This window comes from Streptopelia decaocto (genome assembly GCF_964273445.1).
Source record: "Streptopelia decaocto genome assembly, chromosome: 5".
Lineage (NCBI taxonomy): Eukaryota > Metazoa > Chordata > Aves > Columbiformes > Columbidae > Streptopelia > Streptopelia decaocto.
In genome coordinates this window covers 14,829,263-14,857,009 of record NC_138659.1, presented here as the reverse complement: position 1 = coordinate 14,857,009, position 27,747 = coordinate 14,829,263, and the positions used below count along the sequence as shown (strand labels likewise).

General features: G+C 42.1%; 1 protein-coding gene across 4 annotated transcripts; it reads left to right on the top strand.

Annotated features, from left to right (window-relative positions):
- The first annotated feature begins 510 nt into the window (after positions 1 to 510).
- On the top strand, positions 511 to 27,747 carry PODN (podocan). Of its 4 annotated transcripts, none has more exons than XM_082053025.1 (12): positions 511 to 711; positions 1,761 to 1,825; positions 4,231 to 4,472; positions 6,191 to 6,284; positions 7,952 to 8,016; positions 13,277 to 13,386; positions 15,618 to 15,774; positions 17,724 to 17,839; positions 19,734 to 20,391; positions 22,836 to 22,984; positions 24,858 to 25,065; positions 26,384 to 27,747. In XM_082053025.1, exons 3-11 carry the CDS (start codon positions 4,236 to 4,238, stop codon positions 25,030 to 25,032), a joined length of 1,761 nt encoding a protein of 586 aa, XP_081909151.1. In that variant the 5' UTR covers positions 511 to 711; positions 1,761 to 1,825; positions 4,231 to 4,235; the 3' UTR covers positions 25,033 to 25,065; positions 26,384 to 27,747. The 4 variants fall into 4 exon arrangements, with proteins under 4 accessions (XP_081909151.1, XP_081909153.1, XP_081909152.1 ...); XM_082053026.1 differs by lacking the exon at positions 511 to 711 and adding an exon at positions 1,246 to 1,265; XM_082053027.1 differs by lacking the exon at positions 1,761 to 1,825.

Here is a 27,747-nt window from a genome sequence, read left to right as displayed (position 1 = left end):
ATAGCCTGTGTAGGTAATTTGTGTAAGGGTGTGTTACCTTTGCTTGAGGGATATTTGGTTTCTAGTACTGGCTCTGTCCTGCTGGATAATCCCAAGTTGGGTGTGATGCTTCTGTGCCTCTGTTCCCTACTAAAGCAGGCGCGATGCCCCCTCTTACAATGTCCTGGGGTACCTCTAGATGCTACTTGACAGCTAAGTACAATACTTAACACAACAGCAACAACACATAAAAATGCACTTCCACTCTCTTCTGGGCTGCTCTGGCATCAAGTGAGCCAGGTGATCACCCTACTCCTCCTCCTCTCCTGCCTGCGGGCTGGGGTAAGATGGGTGGTCCCCCAACATACACTTTTTTCCTCCTCCCTGAAAACTCTTGTGTGCACTCAAGAGTACTGTAATGTAAAAAGGGTAGCAGGCAAATGCATCCTGAATCTCTGAATCACTAAGAAAAAGCAGCTAGCTTTGTTTTGTTTTTATTTTTGTTTTAGTAAAAACAGACTTCCCACACTAACGTTTGGAACTTACACGTGGCACAGAGGGGGATCAGCTCCAGTTGATATGAGCCTGGAAGAAGAGAGGGAGGAAATAACTTAATTGCTTTAGACTTCAGTTCAGCTGGAGTTGAGAGGAAAGAATCAGTGTCCCTTTTTTGGAATTCAGAAAGAAGGTCGCGTTCTGGGTGAGGATAGATCCTCTGCAGATTTTCTGGAGGTACTGTATGGAGCGCTGTGGGGCATCCACAAAACAGGTGGCTTTATATTTAAAATACTAACTCTTCTGTCAGTGACAAGAAGCTGTGTTGCTGTCTTGGAAGTATTACTGCACTTAGAGCATACTGTGTTATAAACAGCATGTTCCTGTCTTTTTTGCTAAGGGGGAGAAATAAGAAATGTGAGGCTTCCGGGCTAAACGTAACCATGGCTGGAGAGTATGTGTATATGTGGTGGAGGGTTGTTTTGACATTTAGTGCTGTAAAATGGGGCTTAGAAGATAAAAAAAAGTAATGGAGTAAATGGGGTGTTATATCAAATTTGGGGACTTTGCCTCTAAGACATTTGTAGTTTCAGCCTATCTGTCCCTGGCCACTGACGATCAGTAGATGGGTTGAAAACCAGGGGGAGTTAAGTGGGAGGGAGATGAAATGTACAAAAAACTGCTGATCTGTCTGTTCCTGGCTAATTTGAACCAGACCCTCCAGGGAATGGGAGGACATTCCCGCCTGGAATTCAGATTTTGTGTTGCATGTAGCTAAAATTAAAGATCTGGTAAGGACAGTGCAGCTCCGGTATCCTGCAATGAAAGGCTAAATCACAGTCTGTCTCTGCGTCTCTCCTGTCAGTTCAGCATGCTCGCTTTTGGCATCTCTCATGGATCTCAAAAACTGTTGACAAAAAGCAACAGGAGATTGTTGTTGTTCCTCCCCCCCCATCTTTATATTCAGACTATAGCTGCTTCCTCTTTCCTACTCACATTTTCCCATATGGTGACTTTGGAAAATTCCTCTCCAATTTCATTGGGAAGTGCAGGAAACTCTTGTTGGTAGAGGGTTGCCTATTACTCTCACTCATTCTGCTGCTCACATCTGGAAAGGATCTGGTTTGGAAAGGGGATAGTCGCTCTGAGCTCAGCGTGTGTAAGGGGCATGGCATGAGCCAAGGCAGCCTGTGGGGGCAAGAGAAATGTTCTTCTCCATTCATCTGATTTCTGACAGCAAAGGTGAGTTCTTCAGCACTTTACTTTTTTTTTTTTTTTTCTTAAAGCTGGATTATCATACAACATCCAGTAGCCTGCCTTTCAGCTGCAGCTTTTAGAAAGGATATTCAGTGTAAGTAACAAACTCAGTTAACCTGTTGATGTTGGAGGAGAGGATGTTTTTCTGTTGGTGTGTGTGTGTGCTGTGAGAATGCATGTAGAGAAAACAGAGAGGTGAGATATTTTGAACATGATGCTGTTGTTTATTGAGGTAACTGTAATCACTGAGACGCAGATGGTAACTCCTGAAAATTCAGCTTACTTCTTGAGACTGTGCCTTTTGTAGCACTCTGCCTCTGGTGCTGTGTGGCAGCAAAGTGCAGAAATCAGTGATGGTTCTGTCTGGACTCAGAAAGATGCAGCCACAGAAACCCCTGGGCTGGTTGCAGTGTAGCGGCATCCTTTGGTGGAAGGACCTGACCCAAAGCCCACTAAAGCGGCAGAACAGGACTCTTTCTGGTGGGTTCTGAGCTACTCCTGTAGTAAGATTTCTTAGTAAGGCTTTGGATCAGGCCCATGGGAATGAGTTTAAATGGAACGAGTTACTTCAGACTTTCTTTGAACTAAAAGAAAATAAAAATCTTGCCTGGGTTTACTGCCTGCGTTCCAGATGCAAGCAGATGTTGCTGTATCCAAAGTGTCTCCCTGTGGCACCAGAGCAGCGTTCACTTCAAAGGCATTGTAGCAGAGGTATGCATATTGATCACAACGGGGTGAGATCGCCTCAGAAACGTTAGAGTGCAATAGATACAATACTTCATGTTGACTTTTAAACATCTTTTCAGCTATATATGTGGGAAAGTCAACATGTCACAAATCCATAGAGCCCAGTACCAACCATGAGGTAACTGGGTGCTATGGGAACAGTGTTGGTGTTGTCACAGCAGGGCTGGCTGTCACCTGCACATAAGAGGGGTTTTTTTAGTTTATTTTGTAAGTATCTATAAGAGTAAGCTGATATATAGGAAGAAATATTGTTAGAGATCTGATATATCATACTTTCTGACATTATTTTCTTTAAGATTTTTCAATATCTTCTGAGAGTAGGTCACCAAATACTAAGAATTTAACTAATCCACTGTTGGCATACTCATACGGCCAATTTTGATCTCAATATCTAGCTGCCATATAAGGAACACCCTCTGATCTCTGGAATGTTTGATAAAAGATTAATTGCATTATATTAAGCTTTTACCGATATGGAAGCAGTGGAATAGTGCAATGGGGGGAAGAGGGATTGAGTAAACAATGTTAAATGCTTAAAATCACTCAGCATGTTGGTAGCAAAGGCCAGGACCAGGACCATCCATGTCTCAGGATGATCTGTCCTGCAGTCCCACCTTCTCCCATTTCTTCAAGTGTAAATCAGTGTTTAAAGAAATTATTTAAGGTTTTCATGACTGTGACTAAGAACAGGATCTCTCCAATACTTCCCAAGCACCCAAAGTCTGTTAAGAGCCCCAGAGAGAGTTTCAGCTCATGCAAAGCAGCAAAGCCCCATGGATGTAAAGGGAGACGTGCCAGTTCTGACAGCTGCCAGTCTGGCTCTGGGAGGTTCTTGTTTCTGGTGCAAAGAAGGAACCTGGGCTGGCAGAGGTGAGCAAAGTACTTATTTCGTATTAAGGTCATTAATCCATTGTGCTTTTTCACCTTAAAAGATCAGCCTAAATAGTAATTTCTCATCACTGTCAAACACTTCTGTGAGGAATAGTTGAAAATAAAATAAGACCAACCATTCCCAGCTCTTACTGCAAGTAATTATTTAAGAAATATGAGAAGGGCAACAAATGAGACTGAAGGTGCTGGCTGAGGGCCAGCTGGCTGGTCCAGGAGATATTCAACTTCTGTTTGAATTATTTTAACGTGCTGCCAGAAAGATAAAAGCTGAACCTCAGCCAGGCCTGCAAGGTTCAGATCAGCACTGTCCAAAATCAATAGGAAGCCCATTTTCTTTTCAGTAGCCATGAGATGTTGTTATTGTTCAATGTACGTGAAGCAGCCCCTCCCAGAGGCATCCTGACCCGTGGGTCACTCTTTTCCAGCACACCTTGTTTATCTTAATGAGAAGAGTTTCTCCCCTATGCAAAACTGCTGGGAACTGTAAGACCAAGAGTTACATAGAAATAACATTGCATAACCTTCTGTATAAATATTCGGGATCGTCTGGCGCTTCTCAATACGAAAACAGCAGTAAATAACCGGGGGAAGCGGGGACGGCGCGGGGGATGCTGCCAGGCCGCCTGCTGCAGCCGGGGACCCGCTGGCTGCTCGGGCCGGGGGGCAGCTCCAGGCTGGCGGCCCGGGTCTCATCCCGGTCCCTAGACCGCCATGAAAGGCCGCGAAGCACCAGTGAAAGCGGGAACGTGGCTGGGCTGGCGCCTCGGGCTCCCGGGGCAGGAGATGAGGGGGCGCTCAGCTCACGCGGGCCGGCCGGCCCTCTCCCGCGGGATTGACCCCCGCCGTGCTCTGGGCTTGCAGGGGCGATGCCGGCCGGGGGCCGAGCGCTGCTGGCGCTGGGGCTCCTGGCGCTGGGCTGCGCCGCCGCTCGCCCGCCTCCCGCCGACAACGACTTCCCCGAGCGGCGGCTCCCGCCCGGCCCGGCCCCCGCCTGCCCCCGCGACTGCGGCTGCACCCAGGAGGGCGTCGTGGACTGCGGTGGCATCGACCTGAAGGAGTTCCCGCTCCTGCTGCCGGAGCTGACCAACCACCTCTCCCTGCAGGTAAGGGACCGAGTCCGGCTCCCACACGTCTCCCCGGCCGCCCCCCGGGTGTCCCGGGCCGCGGGGCCGTGTCCTTCCCTTCGCCCGGGCCCGGCTCCCTCCCGCTGCCTTCGGCGGCTCCTCGGCCTCACGTTGGAAGCAGGAGGTGAGGCGGGCCCAGCGCTCCCGCTCATCTCTCGCACCTGGTTATCGGCATAAGTTCTCTTCCCCATACACCCAGGGAGGAAAAAAGACAAGAAATTTTACTCCTTATTCTCTTCTCAGCTCTCGGGGGAAAAAAAATGTCCAAAGTAATAATTAGTGTTTCTGGTGAAGGTGCAGTCTACAGCTTCGCCACAAGGCACCAGAGTCTTCTCTTTAGTGACCAATGACAGAACCCAAAGGAATGTCAGGAAGATGTGTCAGGGGAGGTTTAGGTTGGACATTAGGAAAAGGTTCTTTACCCAGAGGGTGGTGGAGCACTGGAACAGGCTCCCCAGGGAGGTGTCATGGCCCCAAGCCTGACAGTGTTCAAGAAGAGACTGGACAACGTCCTTAGACACGTGGTGTGAACTGTGGGGTTGTCCTGTGCAGGGACAGGAGTTGGACTCCATGATCCTTGTGGGTCCCTCCCAGCTCAGGACATTCTATGACTGTATGTTTTTGAGGTATCTTTGAAAAGCTAACTTAGTTCATTAAAGAGAAAATTTCTAGCAGCACTACACGTTAGTTAAAACGTTGTAAACACAACATACCAATCCTGAGACAGACCCCACCAGTGTCCCCCAGACCTGCCTCCCTGCAGCCCCCTCCCCACGGCACAGGGACTCATCAAGGAGCAGAGTCCATCACTGTGAGTGCCGTTGCCCGCGACATCCTGATGGGGTGGCCGTACCTCCTCTGAGCAGTGGCGTTTCCAGGCTTTTCCCTCGCGCTTCTTTGGCCTTTAACCAACTGCTTTTTGTTTATTGCTCCCATTTGTCCATTCTGTTCAGTGGATAAATTGCAGATTTTGTTCAGAGCTTTCTATCCAAGTGAGCAGAGTTAGAAAAAACTGTAATGTAAGCTGGCACCTTCCTCAGCAGATCTGCCCCAGGCGTGTGCTAGCCATGGCTTCTGCCACTGCTGCCAAAAGGAAAGAAGCTTTTTGGAGCAACAGCTGTCACTTTCTGTGTGTTGGCCTGGCTTCCAGCACAGTGGGTCTTTGACTGGTCCTCTGGGTGCTGATACACTGGAATCACTCATTAACGGTCTAAAATGTTTGTTAGGATGTTAATGAGAGTCTGATGGCAGTCACCCCTGACAGTAAAACCAGAGAAAGTGAGCCCAGTTTGACTCTTCTGTTTGTAAAACAACACATAAATAACAGAAGTAATAAATCTGGAAATCCACAGTGCCAACCTTGTAGCAAATGCTTTGCTGCAGCTATGAGGTTTGGCGGTGGCAGATGGATTATGGGCCTTGCCAGATGTAATCACATTCTGTATGCTACCAGTGCATAAACTGGATATTTCTGGAGATGAGCATAAGCTACAGAACTTGGTTCAGGCCATTGAATGCTGCTGGGTTTGGATGTCTTGGTTTTGAGATCTGGGCTTGAATCATTATGGAGAGAAGTCTGTTGACAATGATTTGACACGGTGGGTTCATCTCCAAATTTTATTGGAGTTCACAGTCTGGGTTTATTGGGATCCTTCTGGGATCACATTGCTGATGATTAATACTCTCCATTTTCTTAGAATAACCAGATAGAAGAAATCTTTCCAGGAGAGCTCGCTCGTCTTTACAGACTGGAAACTCTCAATTTGCAAAACAACAGGCTGACTTCAAAAGGTAAGCCGGCAGAGCTGTTGAGTGGGCAGAGCCTATGGCTCCACAACACCAATTTATGCACTGAAACCAGTGACTGCTGATCAGGAAAGGCACAAGAAACGATGGACTGGCTTGGCTGGAGTGGTTAGCTATGAGCCTCCCTCCTTTGGCCATCACACAGGTCATGGAGGCACTTTATCATTTGAAACACAATACTCAGTGTATAAGAATGCAGCTTTACTGAACCAGTGGAGGAGGCCTGGCAGCAGCTCTGCGTGCTGTGGCGTGAGATCGTCTCGTCCAGGAAACTCCCTCTGGTCCCACAGGCACATCAATGCAATGCACTTGAGAACCAGGAATGTCTACATACTGAATGATTTCCTTCTGACTGACCTTGTTTCTTAATCCACTTTTTTGGTTCAGTCTAGTCAGTCAGTGCAGTTTAGTCCTGTTCAGTCCTTGTCTAGTAATATAACATATTACAAATAAGACAACTTCTGCCCTTCTTCTAAAACCGTTTTGATTTTTGTAGGCAGGTTTTCTTGCTAAATCATATGCTTATTAGAGAAACTTGACAAGGAGTTAGTAAGGAAAGCCAAAGAAGAAACAGAGAAGTTGGAGTAAATAGTAAGAGGAGGATATGCAATACAAAAGATATAATGGTTCTTAACTTGTGTGTCACAATACAAAAGATGTAATGCTTGTTCACTTGTGTGTCACCTGGTTGGTCTGATGCTGCTGCTGTCCTTATCCAGTGACACAGAACAACCTTTCCTGAGAACGTGGGCATGTTATGCGTGGGACTCAAAACATGTCATTCTTACATAGCACAGGGAAGGTTGTGCTTAATAGATTCAGACTTTGACATTATTACTTTTGGAGCTTGATGTTTCTTTCACCAGCTTCAGTGCAGCCCTGAATTTCCAACATGTTTTGACATGGGAAAAAGCTTCACTTTTGACTTATGGTTATCTAAGTGTCAGGTGAAAATGTTATTTGTAGCCTTTCCATCATGACAGCAGTTGTGCTTGTGTGATCAGCTGGATGTGGAGTGATTCAGCTGAAAATTAATAGTTACTGGGGGAGGTAAGCTCCGAGTTGGATCAGCTCTCTGAGCTGGTTACTGCGTGGACATCTGGATTGTGGGGGAGCAGGACAAGGAAGGGTTGTGACTTGCAGATACTGGTGTTATTTTGGCAACATCATGGTCATAGATCAGATGGATCTGATCATTAAATAACCTCTGGTTATGTCCTTCCAAGAAAAATTATTTGCAGATTCATGAGCAAATGACAAAAGGAACTTCTCAGATAGCATGGGTGCTGCAAGCACCGATAATCAGCCATACAGCGAATCTACACAGCTCTGTACCTGACCCTTCCCAGTGGGGTTGGCCACAAGTCTTGCATGCTTAGGATTTTTAGTAGTCTTCCATTGCTCTTAACAGTCTGTGTTGTTTTTGGGGGGAGTTGTTCGTGTGGTTGGTTGTGTTTTTTTTTAATTAAACAAGCAAACAAAACCAAAACCCAGAAAGAAAACAATAGGTCTGAGTCAGGTTGTTTCAGTGGTAATGAAAAATATTTAAATCACACATCAAAAATATTATCTGAGAGAGAAAGCTGCCCTCTGGTATTTTCACTCAGGCAATAAGGTGCCGGTGTCACTGATTATTTATTCCTGTTTTTAAGGGTTGCCAGAGGAAGCATTTGAGCATCTGGAGAACCTGAATTACCTGTACCTGGCAAACAACAAGGTAAGAGGCTCACAAGGCCTTCAGAGTTCTTTGCTAATTGGGTTCTGAAAGTTAAACAAGCAAGTCTTCAATTATTTTAAAATATGTATCCTACCTAAGTAAAATTGTGCTAAAGTGATATTCTAATGCAGGTTCATCTAAGGTCAAGACAATCAGTTAGTATGCTAAAAAATTAGAGGGTACGCATGCCAGTCTATTTGGAACACTTATTTATTTGTGCAGCTGATGAGAAAAGTTTCTCTTATGTGTGTCGGGAGGTACAGAGGGCCCCTGCATTTATAAATTACCGCTGTCTTCAGCAGGCTTTGGATCAGCTGCTTGCAGATTTGGTAGCTGTCTGTATGCAAATAAGCAGTGGGGTAACAATGTAAAATGCTGCATATGACGCCAGTTGAAAAATTTGTGAACAAATGCATCCAAATACTGGTGTTTAGGCCATCAAGATCTGTAGAAAGCTATCCAGTTTTGCCTGACTCCCATTCTTACTGGGTTTGATATGGGGGGATACCCACACACAGGGAAATTGAGCAGGTAATGAATTTTTTCTTTTAGCTGCGGTAGGAGCTGAATTTCTTTTTTAATGGAGAAGATCCTAGGTGCTTTCCTAGCAATGACCCAAGCTGGATGTCGTGACAGAAGCACATCTTTCATGCCAAGGCTAGGGAATGAAATAACTTTTCACATATCCTTATATCTGTGTGGTTCCCATTATGGCTTTCTTTTACCCCAGTAATTGCCTACAAATATTTGCTACAGATGAAACTGGGATGCCACAGAAAAATATAAGGTAATACCTCAGGGAGAGCTTTTTTTGTCTACAAAATCCCTGCCTTTCCATCATTCCCTCCCTCTCCCCCCACTCTTTCTCTCTGCATGTCTGTATATATATTTTATTATCCTCTTAAAATCTGTGACCTTTTGGTGTTTTGTTTATATTCATGTGGCCACATCCGGGTTTCAGTCAGGCCAAGACAAATCCAGAATCACTCCATAGATTTCTGTATGGAGTGACTGAGAATAGAACCCATTCCTTAGTACAGTAACATTGTGTTCTTTTCTCCCTTTCAAGCACCATTTCCATATAACAATCTTGGCAGTTAATAACTCCATAAAAAGGAACAAGCCAGACTGTGACTAATATTCCAGAAGTTTGCACTCCAATTTTCCCTCTGTGACAAAACAAAAGTGTTTGGTTTTTCTGGCTTAACTGCAGAGAGAAAAGGATCCCGAAAGAAAATGCAAACATCAGCGAATGTCAGAACTAGTTACAGTGAGAAGTTATGGACCCACAAAAATAACACATTTCTTTATAAATCACAAGCCAGGACAAACCAGATTGGCTTCAAACTGCATCCACTCTGCAGCAGGAAACACTGCGGATCAAGTAACTGTGGTGTCTGGAGGAGAGCAGGGATTTGCTGGTAGTTTGCTCCGTGTTTTATGGATTATCTTAATGCTGCTTTATCATCAGTTGCGATCCCATCAAATGTAACTAAATTATTTTTCGTCAAACTAGCACAGTTGATCAGAAAAAATAAATTTCATAATAAGGTAAAAGCCTTCTGTGGCTTATGAGTAGCATGTACTTCAAGTAACTAACGGGTGCTGTAGTTTCCTTTAAAATTTTTCACCACAATCTCATGATTTGTATCTACCACGTGGTATCCCCAATAAGCCTTGTTAATAACAGAGACCTCTCCCACCAAACTGGAGACCAGGTCCTGAGCTGTCATTATTATTTACTATAAGCTGGTGACTTTGGTGTCAGATCTTAACATTTCCCAGTATCCTCAAAGTGATATAAGATTCACCTGGATCCAGTTCTTCTGTTTACATCAAAGCTTGTTATAAGCAAGAAAACATGTTCTAAAACTGGTAATAACTTGTGTATAATCCTTTGGAGTTCATTGGTTAATTCATGAGTTAACAGTAAAGAAACACCATCTACCCTATGGCAAGGAAAATCCAGCAGTAAAGCTGCAAGAAAATTGCAGTTGGGGAAATGCAGATTGCTACTTATTAGGCAACATACTACACAAAGCTACTCAGTCAACTTTATTTTTGCTGACAGTTACAACAATCCAGCGTTAATCCTTCAAGCAGTCAACCAGTGGAGATCAATTAGTCTCATGACTAAGTGCTGAAATGCTAAAGCAAAGTTCTGAGCAAGTGAAAACTCTTTTTGGATGAAACTTCTCTTTCTCTTTGCTCTTTCTTGTGGTTCTGGTGGCTTTCATTTCACATATCTGAGCCATGCCCTTTGTTTTGCAGAAACATTATGACCTAATAGACCGTGTTTCAGGAGAAGAACTTTAATGTGCCAGTGTGTATGAAAGTGATTAAGTCTCTTTCCTGTGTCTGAATTCTAAATATTATGTCACGGTAGAGACTTGTTTCTTTCTGAGGCACTGTCAGACCTTCCTAGTCAGAGATCAACTTCACTGAGATCGTATCTCCCAGGTCAGGAGGTGACAGATTACTGGTAAAGCGGAGAGCAGTACTGTGGCAACTGTAGTAATACATAAAATACCTATTTCCACTGCTTATGTGTTCTCTGGAAACACTGATAGGAGTGCAATCTGTGGGAAAGATCGTTCTTGTGTTTGTGAGCATTAAACATTTAAGACAGTTTAAGGATGGAGGTTTTGGCACAGATGAAAAGGAAAAACAGTAAATAATGTAAATAATGTACTTTCACCTTTTAAAAAATAGGACTGGATTGTGAGTTGAGTAACTTGCAAGTTCATGGATATAGTCCATCAACTCACACTTGACAAACCAGTAGAGAGAGATCTAGACACCCTTTAGGTAAATAGGGAGTTTAAGACTTGGGTTAGACAGTTCTTCAGTAAAGTATTTATTCTCTCACACATTTTAAAAATATTTTTTGTTTTACATTATGATTAACAACCAATTGCACTTTTATTGTCATAGAAATTTGAAAAAATATGTTTTCTCATCATATGAGGCTTGCTGTACCTAGCTGGCTGGAAGGACTAGGTCCTCCTCAAACAACAGTGCTGGGAGGAAGAAGCTTTACAGATTCAAAGAATTTCAAGATTGAAGGCAGATCTCTTCCATTGTCCAGAGTTTCCCATCCTCATCTCAAAGCTTTAGGTGAAAAATACTTCAGTGTCTCCCTGGAAAAGCTGTTCTCTCCAGAGCCTTTCAGAGTGTACACAAAATATTTTAAGAGTGGTCTCTTTAGTACTGTAGTTAACATCTGTAACCATGGTGATTGCACCTGCCTGTGGCAATTCTGTATTATTCTGCTTGCATACTCAAGGATCTTATCTACTACTTATCTATCCTTAGGGAGAGAAGCCAGAGAGTGGTAGTCAATGGTGCGGAGTCTAGTTGGAGGCCAGTATCTAGTGGAGTGCCCCAAGGGTCAGTGCTGGGGCCAATATTATTCAATATATTCATTAACGACTTGGACGAGGGAATTGAGTGTACTATCAGCAAGTTTGCTGATGACACCAAGCTAGGAGGAGTGGCTGACACGCCGGAGGGCTGTGCTGCCATCCAGCGGGACCTGGACAGGCTGGAGAGCTGGGCAGGGAATAACCTGATGAAATTTAACAAGGACAAGTGTAGAGTCCTGCATCTGGGCAGGAACAACCCCAGGTTCCAGTATAGGTTGGGAGATTACATATTAGAGAGCAGTGTAGGGGAAAGGGACCTGGGGGTCCTGGTGGACAACAGGATGACCATGAGCCAGCACTGTGCCCTTGTGGCCAGGAAGGCCAATGGCATCCTGGGGTGTATTAGAAGGGGGGTGGTTAGTAGATCGAGAGAGGTCCTCCTTCCCCTCTACTCTGCCCTGGTGAGACCACATCTGGAATATTGTGTCCAGTTCTGGGCCCCTCAGTTCAAGAAGGACAGGGAACTGCTGGAGAGGGTCCAGCGTAGGGCAACGAAGATGATTAAGGGAGTGGAGCACCTCCCTTATGAAGAAAGGCTGAGGGAGCTGGGTCTCTTTAGTTTGGAGAAGAGGAGACTAAGGGGGGACCTTATTAATGTTTATAAATATATAAAGGGTGAGTGCCATGAGGATGGAGCCAGACTCTTCTCAGTGGCAAACAATGATAAGACAAGGGGTAATGGGATCAAGCTGGAACACAAGAGGTTCCACTTAAATTTGAGAAGAAACTTCTTCTCAGTGAGGGTGACAGAGCACTGGAACAGGCTGCCCAGGGAGGTTGTGGAGTCTCCTTCTCTGGAGACGTTCAAAACCCGCCTGGACATGTTCCTGTGCGACCTCACCTAGGTGTTCCTGCTCCAGCAGGGGGATTGGACTAGATGATCTTTTGAGGTCCCTTCCAATCCCAAACATACTGTGATACTGTGATACTGTGATACAACACCATGTTAACAATTTGTTTCCCAAGGATTTAATCTTGATGCATAAATCTTCTGGGTTTATGCTTTCCAGAAAACTGTGTTGTGACCTGTATTCTTGCTTTCTGTCAGTGAACCTGCCTGCTCTATTATCTGGATGCTCTGTAAAACTGAGCTTTTTTAATCATTAGTTTTCACCCCACCAATTTTTGTTTAGATGCAAACATTCCTAGCATTATTTTTTCCAAATCACTGATAGAAACAACAATAGGCCAAGAGCCAGAGCCATCAAATCCTAAACCTCTGGTCAACTATAAAGTTTTGGAGGCAGGACCTTTCCGTAATTTATTTCTGATACATCACTTGTGTAATGAACAAAGTCTCCACTGTAGGTCTTTGCTTTGAAGTCTCATTTGATATTCCATCATTTGGCTCAGCAGCATCCCTGTCCTTTGGCAACCTGAATCCTCTGTTGAAAATATCATGGTAAATAGATGCAATATTGGAACAGACATATGAAGTGACACTTCCCCCCTCTCCCCAACATACTTTCATAAGTAAGTAGTAGGCCACTGTGAGGTGGGTGAGATTTTTTTGGCACAGCAGACTGAGGAATTAGGAACAATAATAAGCAACATGCTTGCTCTCTGAATAACAATTTCTTGATTTCTTCCACCAAAAAGAGACAGAACTCTTCCAACCAAAACAAACATTCACATATCTTGGAGCAAAAGTCAGTCTCCTTCCTGGAGAGATTAGTGAGTGAGGACAATTTGGTTTTGTTCATGCAATCTGCATTCAGATTCTTTTATTCTTGCCTGTTCAGAGAAAATAAATTTTCATGTGTTTTGTTGCTAGTCTAATACTTGGTTAAAACATTCGTTGCATTCAATTGGAATTCTATATATTTCTTTTACAGCTAACAGTGGCTCCAAAGTTCCTACCAAATACCTTGATCAGTGCAGATTTTGCAGCCAATTATCTCACTAAGATATATGGGCTCACCTTTGGACAGAAACCAAACTTGAGGTAAGGGATCGGGAAGTAAAACAATAATAGTGTTCTTCCACTGCTTGGAGCCAGCTGATGAGTGATAAGAAATTATCTGACTAAACCATGTTATTGCCTACTTATGTTCTTTGGAAAGAAGCTGACTGTTTGTTATTCTCAGCATGAAAAATCAAATAATCTCTCAGACAAACACATTCCAAGGGCTTTTACTAGCTGCCAGCCACTTTGCATAGATGAAAATTAAACTGTCTCCATTTTATTTGTGTATCAGTTATGAGTTGAAAGGAACAGCTTTGGTTTTACAAAATGGAGTGAACTCTTTAGAAATCCCTAGTTTTATTATAGTGCATTCATTAAGGAAAGCAGAATCAGATTGAGAGTATGGTACTCAATGCAGTTGAGTATAACTCAAGAATATTAAAGTTAAGCACTTTAGCACCTTCAGAAGTGGTTCATACCCTCAGGTCTGTTTTCAAAGGTCTCTCTGCTGGTTTCAGGTTGTGATTTTCTCAGCTGGATCCAGTGCAGCACATTGCCCCATTTCAAATTGAGATGCACACAGACCACCTCCTGTGAGATACGGTCTTTTCCAAAGGCATTTTGAGTGATCTGTACAGACACTACAGTGTCTCAGTCCTGCAAAGACATCTCAAACGCTGTTGGTAGCAATAACACATCCAAGTTTGGAAGTGGTTAATAATGGCCAACCTGGCTGAGTTCCTAGAGGCATCTTGTGATGAACTGAAGAACACTCAGTTCCCATTGAATTTGTTGAGAGCTGAAGCTACTCGGTACTTACGAGGCCTTTAGTCTCGTAGACTCTTGGTAGCTGAAAAGGCTGAGTCAGTCACTGATTTCTGGCAGTATCTCATCATTCAAGAAGGTGGATTTATACATCTGTTGTTCCTTAATCTGAGGTGCAGAAGCTGCTGTCTTTTGATTTCACATTAAAATTCTTGTACTCTTCTGAAGTGATTTTCACATTCTCCTGTACCAACACTAATTTTAATCAGAATAGTAACTGATTAATTTCCAAGATTGCTGATACAAAATCCTAACACATTTGTTTCAGTTGGTTTATTTGCCCCCAGCGGAGTTCATGATCTCAGACTGATTATTTGGAAAGCAAGGTTTTCAGAAAGGAAAATATTTGTGAGTGAAAAGTACAGCTGACTGTGCAGGGTGAACAATCTTTTCAGTGTGGCTCTGAACTCCCTGGAGTGTGTGATCACACAATTGAGCCTTTCCTTCCTTCCAGAAATATGTTGCCAAATTCTTTGCAACTGGTAGGGAATCCAAGAACAAGTTAAAAAAGCAAACTTTGACACTGTGCTCTTTTGCGGTTTTAACCTGGCTCTGCAGTTTTAGCTGCCTGCTGCATCTGGGGGTAGACACAGGAAAGCAAGGGGTAATTAAGTCAGTAAAATCTTGTAATTTCTTTGTTAAAAAGAAATCACATGAATGCATTTAGCAGTTAAGCCAACGAAAAGCAGGAATAACTTCATAGGGTCAATTGTTTAATACAGAATTAAAACCTGTGTAAGAAAGAACCAATCAATTTTTAAAAATCTGACTGGAGAAACTCTTCTGTGAATATTAAACATTAAAAGTAAGAAGGGCAAAGGGAAAATAAGAAACCCTCTTTATCTCAGTCCCAAAGGTTCATTAAAAACCAAAATTCTTCCAGATTGAATAAATCTGCTCTTTCTGTCAGTCTTCTATGCCTTTCTGAGTTCTAGGAGTAGGACAGAAACTATTCCCCAGGGTATTTCCAGCATTCATGGAAGCAGGAGATCCTGAGATCTACAGGCTGATTTTTCAAGCCCAAGGAGCCCAGACTAAGTTCCAAGTAGAAGTTAAAATTGGGGGCATATCTGTTAGTCAGATATGAAATCTGACCCTGTTGGGTGAGGCCACCACACTGACATTCTTTGTTTTGAAGCACTGCACAATCCCAGACTTGCACTCAGGTTCTTGTGAGGAAGATGAGGCTGCTTGTGAAATTTGTATTCAAATACAGGTTTGGATTTTGAATAGACCTAAATTTCAGACAGTGTTTGGAGCAGCCATTTGGTTTTTCGTCATATATCCCTTGCTGAATTGAAGGGCTCATTTTAAAAACAAATTTGATTATCTCAAGGAAAGAAAAAAAGACTGAAATATAGTCTTTAAACAGCTTTCTCTCAGTAAACAAACAAAACACCAGATCTCACTGTGTTTTATGTCATCTTTTTTTCTCCTTCCAACAGATCTGTGTATCTTCATAACAACAAACTTTCAGATGCTGGGTTACCTGATAATATGTTCAATGGCTCTAATAATGTGGAGATACTCATCATGTCCAGCAATTTCTTGAAGTATGTTCCAAAGAATCTCCCTCCAGCACTATATAAATTACACTTAAAGGTAACGACAGCAAGGTTTTTAATTCCTTTATGATTGTGACCAAGTACTGTGTTTGCATGGGACAACCGAGCCCTTTCAGTGCACTTGGCTGCCTTCCCAGGCCCATTGCAAGTCTCGTGTGCTGTATCCTCTGTAGTAGCTGCCTCCCATGTCCTTATGTTTTTGTTCATAAGTAACTGTGTTTTTGCAAAACACCAAAATGCTCACAGGGGACAAAAATCCTTTTCTGTGTTTTCACAGAAATGTATTGCAAAGACCTGCATGGTAGAATTGTTGTTTCTTTCCTGCATATAATGATATTAATGCATATTAGTACAAGAAGGTAGATCATTCTCCATGGCCATCCAGTGACTGGCTTCCCTGTTAAATTTGCCACTGATTCTGTTTTTGCTGACAGCTGCTTATCCGCTATGTCCTGGCTTTGCTCACTTACTCCTTTCACACAGACTACTCTTTCCTAGAGTCAGTGATTTTTGTTTGCTACTGAACTGGCAATTCAGACAACACAAAGAAAGTCTGGATCAGCGATTCTTCACTGCTACAGCTTCTCCAGCAATAGTGCAATAGCAGAAGTTGTGGTATTAACTATTCTCCACATTTTTAATTCCATGTCATCTGATTTCGATAAAAACACTGTGTCATGTCTCTGCTAGAGACCTCAGCCTTGTTAACAATGGGAGAGCTGCAGTGGTGGGGAATCTTGGTTCCGCTTTTTCTTGGTGTTGACAGCTCCTTGGACGTGTGTAAACTGGAGCCTGTTATCAGCCCCCGGACTGAGGCAGCTCTGTGTTGCCTCCCAGCTTTCTTTTCCCTTGAAAGTTTTACCACTAATTCCCATCGAAGTCTTCTAGAAAACAGGCTTCTCCAGCTTGACGAAGAGGCAAACAGTCTGATCCTTTAAGTTGCTGAAATGTCTCTCCGAAGTGTGAAGTTACTAGTGCCCTGCATTTTGTTGCCATTTATAAGTAATCATTATATCCCAAAGGGGTCTCTCAGACTTTGAAGACTACACTTTGAACTCGTGTCCTTCCCTGATGGCACCAGTTGTGTTAAGGGCAGAGGAGCTGAAAAGAGAAATGAGCATTTTGTTTTCAAGTGCACTGCCTGTCAATAGTAACATTCACCTTGATATTTTGACTGGGAAAAAAATAGGGCAATGGGAAATGAGAGTGAATAGTGGCCCACAAGGGTCTGAAAGGTGTACTTCAGATGTGACACATCTGTTTTTGTTTTTCATTATTCATTGAGACACGCAGACAAATCTGTTTCTAGTGGTATCCGCTTATATTAGTTGGCACATAGATCCAGTCCAGTCTGTCCATTGGGTATATATGGATTGTGGGAAGTTCAGCAAATTCGGTGTCAATGTTTCATATATCCTTTTATGATTCCTACACTTCCTGTATGGAATTTCTAAGTGGAATTTAATTTTGTATTTTCTTTGTGTCTGCTTGCCGACTACTCCAAAGCCATATAAAAGCAATAAGAGTAATTATTTTGGAGTGTGCATTGCAGGAACTGTACCATTTGGAATGACATTAATGCTGGAAGGATGGCTGGTTCCCAGCTTCCAAACTAGTTCTTCTTTATGGTGAAATCTGTCTTACAAAATCCAGAAATTTTGAGCAAACTCCAGAGGTAGTTGCCTAGATTACATTATATATTTTCACATAGGTGGAAAGGATTAAGAATACAAAATAAAACCATCTGGTGGGGGAGGCAAATTCTGACTCCTTATCTGAAAGATTCCATGGGGAATCAATGAAAACAGGTTGTATTATTTCAGTTTAGTATTTGTATTTATTTCTTAAGCAGAATTTTAGTGCCTCCTGAAATATCTTATGTCTAGCCCTTTTGAAGCTTAATTGCCTGGTGTTGGTTGAGCAGAACCTGGATGTCTTGTGTTGTTTCATGTGGAATAATGTGCATTGTGCTTTTGGTGGCTCTAGAACAACAAGCTAGAGAAGATTCCCAAAGGAGCCTTCAGTGAACTCACAGGTCTGCGGGAGCTGTATTTGCAGAATAACTACTTGACTAATGAAGGAATGGACAACGAAACCTTCTGGTGAGTCTGAGATCTGTAGTTTGTACCTCTGCTTGTGTCTGTCTCTTTCTTCTGGTACAGTAATATATCTACTGAAAAAGTACATCTTAGAAAGTACATTTATTAAAAGCTGCACAATGTTATGCATTTCTCTGCTAAGTCTATATGAGAAGACGTAGATGCTGCCATTCAAAAGGGCTGGGTGAATGGTTTGAATTCACACTGCAGAAGACTTTCACACAAAATACTCGTCACTGAACATCACAATGCACCACTCTCTGATTGCCACAGACCCAGTCACCCCAGGGAAAAAGGCCACCTGGAACCATGTAGAAAGTTGGTCTCTTTCAGTCAAAAGCGAGGTTACTTGGGATTTTCCAGTTTCAAGGGCAGTTCACTGGAAGTTAAAGCCAGACCTTCTTCTTCACTGAAGCCACTTCTGTGTTTCTGTGAAGGTGACCTGAAAGCAGACGCAGGGTTGTGAATTCGTCTGGCACAGCTGTACTCCAGTGCAGATGGATTGCCAGGGTAGGGGAGGATGCAGCGGTGCTGCTCAATAGGCAGATGGCTGCAAACTGGTGCAACAGAAGTTGCTTTTGGCTCTCCAAAATTTAGCCTGGGACTTAGGTCTTCAAAAAGTTAACATTTGTGTCTCTGCTTGCACTGAGTGCTGCCCTTGTTCTAGCTGAAAATCCATATAACATAATCTGTCGTGCCCATAATTTAATTCTGTAAACTTTTCTGATCTCCAGACATGAAAATGTGTCAAACAGCGCTTTCCTTTTCTGCATCCCACTCCCTGAGACCTCCCTTAGTAATTTACCATAGCTGTGCTGTGTCTGCCTCCAGGTCCTGTGGGACATAGCATTTCTGTTCAGATTTTGATGAACGGAGTACAGTGGCTATAGCTGAGGCGCCACTCACAGTTGGCAGAGGAGGTGGATATTGTTCCTTTCTCCATGCTACTGCCTGTAGAGCACAGCGCAGTGCTGTTGAGATGTACCCAAGAGTGTATTTGCTCATTCAGAGCATGCTTGGATGGCTGTGAATACAGTGTAGTAGTCAGTGAGTAATGTCTGTAGTGAGTTAGTTCTTGTATTTCCTGAAAACTTTCTAGTCATCTGCAGTGGTTTATGTAGTGCCATGCAGATTTAAAGTCTCATTTGAACTGAGAAACTGACTGGAAATACAAGGGAATAGAGGGCTTCTCAGTCCTGGCATATAATACCATTGATCCACATCCAGTTGGTATAAGTGGCTGGTCTGAGGATTTATTTTAGCTTCAACTGAGTCCATGGAATCCAGATTCAGTAGCTTACACAAAGCAGCTCTAGCCCTGACTCACTTCCATAATGCTAGAGGGTCAGGAGAAGTTCGCTACCTTAGCCTAGGACACTGATTTAGCATTTCTGCTTTTCATAAGAGTGGTATTTCATCACCTAAAAAGCAGGCCTCCTTTTCTGTTTCAATATACACTTTCAGAGAGACAGAAATTACTTATGCTCATGCTATGTTTCTGTTTTCTAATGGTGCTCCCATGGCATCTTTCTTGTGGTATTAATTCACTGAAATTGCTCACATGTTGCTACTTGTGGTGTCAAATGAGAGAACAACAGACTGCAAAACCGATCTGGGGTCTCAGCCCGGTGATGGTGTCTGGGGACTCCAGCAGGTTGTCTTGCTGGTGTGGCTGGGGAGCAACGGCAGCGCCCAGTCCTAGCCCCTAAGGGCAGTATGGGAGTCCCTTGTTTTGCTGTCCTCATCAGTCATATCATGAGACAAAAAAGGGCAGTAACCGGAGCTGCGCTGGGGAGAAAGACTCTAAAGCAAAGATTATAAAATCATAGGGGAAGTTGGTTGTTATTTCAATTCGCAGAATCTAAATGGAGAGTGTTTTTTTTCCTGCTTTCCCAAGGAAATTGTCTAGTCTTGAATACCTGGATTTGTCCAGCAATAACCTCTCAGAAATCCCAAGTGGTTTACCTCGAAACATCGTCCTCCTCCACCTGGAGAAGAATGCAATTAAGGTGATTGGCAGAGATGTCTTGACCCAAATTAAGAACCTGGAGTACCTTCTGCTCCACAATAACAAATTAAAAGCCCGAGGTATTCACCCATTAGCCTTCCAGGGCTTAAAGAAGCTGCATACTGTCCACCTGTACAACAACATGCTGGAAAGGATTCCCAGTGGGCTACCCCGGCGAGTGAAAACACTTATGATCCTTCATAACCAGATCTCTGAGATTAACAGGAATGACTTTGCTACCACTTATTTCCTTGAAGAGCTGAACCTGAGCTACAATAAGCTCAGAAGTCCCCAGATCCATCGGGAGGCCTTCCGTAAACTGAGGCAACTAAAGTCCTTGGATCTTTCTGGAAACAATCTCAACACTGTGCCCTATGGCTTTCCAAAGAACTTGCAGATTCTGAAGCTGAAGGAGAACGAGATAAGCATGATCCCAAAAGGGACTTTGTCCGGGATGACAAAGCTGCGGGAACTGTATTTGAGCAACAATAAACTGAAAGTAAATTCCATTTATTCAAGAGCATGGAGAGAACTCAGCAGTCTCCAGGTAGAAACATCACGTTCTCTAATTGTGTTAGTAACGCTGATGTCCATGTCTGTCTGCCTAAGACAATTTGTGTAGGATCAAGACTAGATGTGCTTTGTTCATGTTTTGGGCTTGCGTTGTAAATGCTACACCTTCTGTTTCTAGAGTAGAAATCATGTGCTGTTGTGCCAGAGGTGGGAACCTCCCACTGCTGACCAGAGTGTGGTCCCCTGTATGCTGCTAATTCTGGGAAATGTAGATACATCTTTGCTTCTGAAACCTAATAATGTCCTATGTTTTCAGATAAACATTAGTGAATGTTGTCATTAAAACTGAAATTATGCCTTTCAAATAGCTTGTCTCCCGAAAGATTTGAAATCAGCTCTGAAGAGAGACAGCAGGAGGAAGGAATGCATAAACAAAAACACTCTTAATTCTCAAAGCCCCCACATCAGCTTATAGCCAGACAGGCCAAGCTGTAGGATTTAGCAGCTCAGCTGGCTCAGGCACCTGGATAGCAGCTAGGAGGCCTGGATTCAATCAGCAGTCTTCTCATTTGTTTAATTGTTGGAGAAAGTTAAACACAAACCATAAGGCAGGCAGGAACAGTCACAATTGTGCTGTGCAAAATGACCTTTCAGAATTGTTACACTGGCTGAAGGATTTGTCTCCATTTCCTTTTAGGCAGCAACCTGTTTCCTGAATAAAGGTATCACCTGTGTCATGTGGCAGCCATTGATGGTGCAGATGGTCAGGCCACTGCACAGGCAAAGTCTGTACATCTCAGCACAGATCAGGGTTGAGGAACATGGAGCGTATGTCCCACTGGCCCCCAGTGTTTTTTCAGGCAGTTCAAACACTTATCTATGTGAACATTTCTATTCCTGGTGTTTCTGGGAATAAACAATAGCTTGTTTTTCAGTTAACAGAAATCAGCGGTGCAGCAACAGTATCTGTAGCGCTGGTGGTTTGCATCAGCTGCAGATTGGGTCCATGGCTTTATTATTACATTTTGCATGTTTGGTGCCTCAGTTAGATGTATTTATTTATGAATGTGTGTGTGCACACGCGTATGTGCCAATATAAGATGAAAAGTAGTCTGGAAGGAAGATGCTGTTGAGAATTATAGATTGGCACATCAGTGGTACCTACCCCACAGTAAACACTGTTCACATTAAACAAGGCTAAGGTAATAGCACATACATAAAATTCTGTTAGACTAATGGTGCATTTTTGGCTGTTGCTTCTTTTCTGAAACAGTGTTACTACTTGTTAGTTATTTCCATGATAGTACACATGAATCTTTTTTATCATTAAGGGTTTAACTGTGCAATTGGTTTATGAGTTGGTGCACTGCGGTAGATTTGACAAATAACCATCACATAAGATCCTGATCGTGTATGTACTCAGCATACATTTCAGTCCACACTGTTTCCATGGAAATCACTGAAGACTATCTGCAATTGCAAAGCTAGACATTTACATAACTGTTAGCCAGACTGGGATTACGTGGGGAATAAAACCACTGAAAACCTGACAGTCATTTGCAGAAGTGTGGCTCTGAAGAGTGTCTGACTAGTATGTCAGCTTGGTGCTATGAAAATGCTGCAGTACAGGATAACAAAACACTTATTTTCATCCATTTCCTTGCTTTAAATTCATCTGAGAGATGATCATGGCCTTTAGTTCTGGTATCGTCATACCTTGGTCCATGTTAGGATATTTCCAGGTGGTTTTATGTGTAACTCTAAGTAATGTAGCCTTAGCTAGTGAAGTGTTTGCAGTAGCAGCCTCCAAGGAATTCCCGTGCATGTCTGAAACCCAGTCTGCTTTTAATTCACTCTAAGCAGGCGTGGGCTGAAGCTTGCGGACAGAGATAAAGAAAACATCATGATGTCTCACGTGAGATCATGATGCTAAATGGTTGTCTAAGAGAGCAGAATTGTTGTGGCCACACTTACCTTGATGCAAATTAGAGGCAGATTAAATTAGTTTGTGCTACAGTAAATATCACTTCAGTTTTCCACCACGAACTCCAGCTGAGCCTTTCCGCATGGCTGACGATTTACAGTTTCTCCTGCACACACGGTATTTGCCATTTTCCTGACCTCACCAGAGGGAGAGGTTCTGAAGCAGCCTCACCAAAGTACAATGTGAAAAATAGAGCCCATTTCCAGATGATTTTCAGACGTTATGAATCCTGGATAAGCTTTGCATAAACATCTCGCTTCTGCACTGTTACAATGCTAAGTTTTTTTATGAGCACATACACATATATTTGTGTTTTTATGGACTTATATGTGGGTGTACATATAAAAACCCAATAGATAAACTTCCAAAAGGGGAGGTGTGTATACAGCCATCCTTTGGAAGCTTATTTGTTGTCAAACTTCAATCTCTTTTTGGACTGCGGCTAATAATTAAATATTATTATTTATTTGACCCCTTGTTGTCTCTTCTTGCAGTCACTAGACATGGCCGGCAACCAGCTGACTTCTGTCCCGCCAGGCCTGCCAGAATCTCTAGAGTATCTGTATCTTCAGAACAACAAGATCACAATGGTTTCAGAGAATGCTTTTGAATCCACACCCAAAATAAAGGGGATTTACCTCAGGTAAGATCCAGTTTCCACTTCTACACACTAGATTTTTTTCTTCTTTATCCACTTTATAATTGCTTACTTTTTAGAAAGTATTTAAATCTCTAACTTCCCAAATAAGCAACTTTGGTTTATAGTAATGTATGATGAAACTATGTTCACCTGCTCAGAAAAGACATGGATACACATAATATGCTCTTCGTCTTTGGAGAGTTTGTCCTTTCTGTGCTTATTAGAGTGCTCCGGCATGTTAGAAATTCTGGGAAAATCATGTTTAACATTATGTCATGTTTCAATATTCAGCTGTGAACTAGAAGTTTACAGTGCACTTGTAGGACTACAGCTTTGTCTGTGCCTGGTAGCCCTGGATTTTGACAAAATGCCCCTCTAGTGAGGCATGTGTGATTAATCTTGAATTTGTGCACATTCCCTTAAGAGTTTTGTCTAAAACAGATGACAAGTTACAAGTGTGACAGGTATGGAACTAAGTTCAGAAGCTTCTCTGTTTTTTTCCTACTCTGTCAGCTGGATGAGGACTTTGTTTTTGTAGGTGACAGATACTGACCTTTTTACATATAATGTAAACTCACAGTAATGTAACTGAAGTAAGTGGAGATTTGTACCACAAGAAGTGAAGCAAGAATCTGGGCAAGTATAATATATTCAGTTTTAATCTGATTGAACATTACTGAACATTTCTTAGAAGTGATTTATGAACCCCTACAGAATATTTGGTTAAGCTGATCCCATGGATGTGTTCAAAAAGCCTAGGCTGCCTGCTGTGCAAGACTAAATATGGCTTTATTTTGCCTGTATGCAACTAAGCTGCTCTTTAGTTCTGAATCATACCTTTTTGGATGAATGATTCCATACTAAGCAAATAAAATTGAGAAGTCTGGTGTAAATTAGAGCAGTCTGTCTATTCAGCGGCTCACATATATGAGATTTTAGTGAATGCTTGGACACAAACCAGAAACCACATACCACATTCTATATTTCTATATAAAGAGGAAAAAAAGGAATGTGCAAAACTGTTTTATTAACATATTTAGGAGACAACTCCACCCAAGCTAAATTGTATTTCTTAATGGGAGGCCATTAGTCAGTGCAATGCTGTGAAGCAACAATATGCATCTGGAATTTTAGACAGATATATTTTAAGCATGTTTGAGAGTAACAGACCAAGCAGCATATGTGAAAGGTTCCTAAATTGCAGATTAGTTTATTTATATTCTTGGAAGCACAAATAACAGATGAAAAATTATTGCACGTTCCTTTATTTCTAAAGGGATACTTTGTACTGGTATTTTGAGTTTTGTGGGAGAAAAATTAAACTATCGAGGGATGGCACAGAATCTCATGAAAAAATAAGTTACACTTTGAAGTGTGGGCTATGGAGCAGATGCCTTTCCGCTCTAGGAAGGAAAAAAGCAGAATACTGAGAAGAATTCGTGGGGGAAGAATTCCAATATTAGGATTTTTTTCCTTGCAGAATACAGTTATAGAAGGGGGAAGAGGGGCTGGGGCAGTTTTTTGAAAAGTTTTTTGAAAGCTTGGTCAGTGAACTTGAAATCATCGGGAGATACTTAATATTTCGCAGTATTTTCCTGCAAGGTTCTTTGTGACGACACAGAGTTCTGTGAGCAAACTTTGTTCAGTCACCGCACTTGCCTGCTGGCTAAGCAGGACCTGCATGCCCTTCCTTTCTCCATCCAGAGGAGTCAGTACTCTGAGAATGCTGCTGTGGGTCAGTGTAAAGTTAGAGTAACTTGGGTCAGTGTAAAGTTTGAGTAACTCTACGGAATGGTTTCCCTCTAGTCTTCTCATTTCTGTGTTGGATATAAAATTGGGTTGATTTTAACAGGAAGGCGTTTTTGTTTGTTTAAAGGTTTAATAAGATTGCAGTTGGAGCACTGAAGGAAAGTATCTTCCAAAACCTAAAGCACTTACAGGTACTGGATATTGAAGGGAACCTTGAATTCAGCAACAGTTCAAAGAATAAGGATGACTCAGAAGAGGAGGAGGAAGTGGAAGATGAAGAAGAGGAAGAAGAACTGAGATAAAACGTGAACTCGCACAAGCACATCATGTGGGAGGTAACGGCTGTAGTTTAGTGAAATCAAGGACCCAGTTCTCAGACTCTTGTATAAATAATTCCAATTTGCAAGTAGGATTGGAACATAACAAGTAGATATCTGAGCCCTAGACTCAAAGACTTTCACTAAAACATAACTGGGAATTACAGAATCAAAAAGGGTTGAAAATACATTATTTTTAAAATGAAACATTTAGTATATATCTGTGTTTTATCAGGGGCAGTGGACTGTTCACAGTGGCTTCTACTTACAGCCACAGCAGACACAATAAGTAAACATGGAAGTTATTATTTACTAGTTCTGATAGCAAAAATTGAAAAGGTATTTCATGATATTTTTAAGCAACTAGTTCAAAAGGAAAGCAAACTGTGAAGCTTAGTGATGCAGAAGACCATGTGAGCTGAAAATGGATTAAAAAACGAGACAAATTAAAGGAAGATAGACCTACCAGTGTCTTTTACACATGGCATTGAGATTATGACTTCTATCTCAAGCAATCCTTAAATCACTGACCACTTGGAGTGGGAAGATAATGCTATACTTGGCATATTTGTTCTGGAATATTTATTTCAGGTCACTTTTGGAAATGATGTTCCAGGACTGGATTGATACCTAGCCCAGGGCAGCCTGTCCTTTTGTTACAGATAAGTCTTGTTGAGGGTTCGTTGCTCCATTCATCCAGATTCACTGAAAGGCCTCTGGCCAGTTCTGGGTTGTGACTGCTGCTGACTTTGATTCCACGTTGATAATCTTGAAATTAAGATTTTAAGTATTCCATAAATAATCTGGACAGCCACACAGTCTCTCTAGTTTAACCTCTTTTCAACTGCAAAAGAAAAGACGAAGGGACAGTGTTGTTGGAGAATGTGCATTTTTCCATAAGAACAATAGGGATCTGCTTTATACATCTCTTAAGTGTTTTATGTTCAAAGATGATGAGGTTCAAGACGCTACTCTCTACTTTTAGAGAGTTAAGCTCTACAACTTGAAAAAAAAATTGTTTAGTTTTGTTCCTAATCAACATTTTCTTGTGGAGAATGACACAAGGAAGTTCTAACAATAGTGCTAATACACTGAAAAGATGATGGGACTTGAAAAGGGCAAAAGCTACTTGGAAAGTAAAACATTAGAACTCCTGGAAGCTTTGTGAGAGAAGAAATTATTTATGTCTACAGACTTAAGCACATGTAACTTCCAAATCAACGCATCTCTGGTTTGGTTTGGGGCACGTGTGACATGTCAGCATGTACTAAGTTTAGCATATTCTGAATTATGTGCTCCATTATGTAACTGATTTTGTTTTTCTGATGTTTTGCAGGAAAGCATATGGAAAATTACGTATATGTCTATGTGTATATATCTATAAAGATATACAGAGAACACTTAGCAAAACGTGCAATGAATCACACAGAAACTGTCATGGCACTGGGCCAGGCTCATGGAAGACAGTGTGCTACAGTGTCCTATTCAGGGAGAGACCCTGAATGCCTTTCCAAAGCTTCCAAATCATCTTATACAAGACCGAGGATCACAAGGGATTGCTCTGGAACTCACAAAAGCTGGCTTTTGTTTCTTCTGTTTCTCTTCCTTCACTGTTTCCATCTGTAATAACAATATGGGACTGTTTTGAACATGTGCCTTCAAATGCTGTTTTTGTCACTGCATTTTAAGTGAACCAAGTATATGCTGCTTTTCTTTTCCTCCAACCCCAAAGAAGCTGTTGTTGATCAGGGAAGATGGATATTTGCAGTAGTTTCATGTGTGGAGCGGTATATGAGGCATTTTGGTCATCAAGCAGCAGTAATAATTCTGGATGCAACTATTCCTCTGTTATAACAATGTGTATATTTGGATGTGAAAAACAAAGTAAGGCTGGATCCCATAGTATTTTATCTCTACTGCCAAAGCCTGCAGTATATGCCTCTTTTAGAAAGGTTTTAAGATAAAACAATTGCTATTGTGAATATATATATAAAAGCTATATGTCTGCCTTCAAGAGCTTTGCTAAAGTTTCTGTCTTGCTCTTGTTTGTCCATGTGGCAGTTGTGTGAATGTCTTGGAAGGTGTGTCCAGAAGACTGAGTAACAGGGTGCAGTTTAATACAAGTGATAGAATTTTTCACATATTGTGTATCATTCACATGAAGAGTCAGAAGTGAGACTTATGAAGAAAAGGAGATAAGTGAGTGTGCGGTGTCTTAGGAGAAAACTGTTAAGGGTCAAGAGAAATTTCTTTGTTTAGTTCAAGTCTGGAGACAGTGTCTCACCTATTTTATGGTGTTAAGTATTCTCAGGTCTTGTTGGAATAATGGAAAATAAGGAAACCAAGGACAAGACAACCTGCATGGCAAGCTACCTATTTGATTATGATGTCCTTCATCTGAGTTAGCTAATCGGCTTGAGGAAACAGTCTTTTATTTTGAGGGTTTCTGATTGAACACACGTTATTTTGCATACTGCATTCCAGGATTTACTTGGAAACACATTTGGCTGAATTTTTCACCAGCTGTTTTTCCTGATGGAGAAGTTCTAGTTCTGCACTGTCCGTTTGGGTTCCCGTAGCACATGACAGTAATTTCAAGCTGCTATTTCTTACCTTAGACAACTCAACAGGATTATGAATCACAGAAGGAAAGATTGCTTCCTGGAAAAAATAAAAGCTTGACCCTAAAAATTGCCAAAA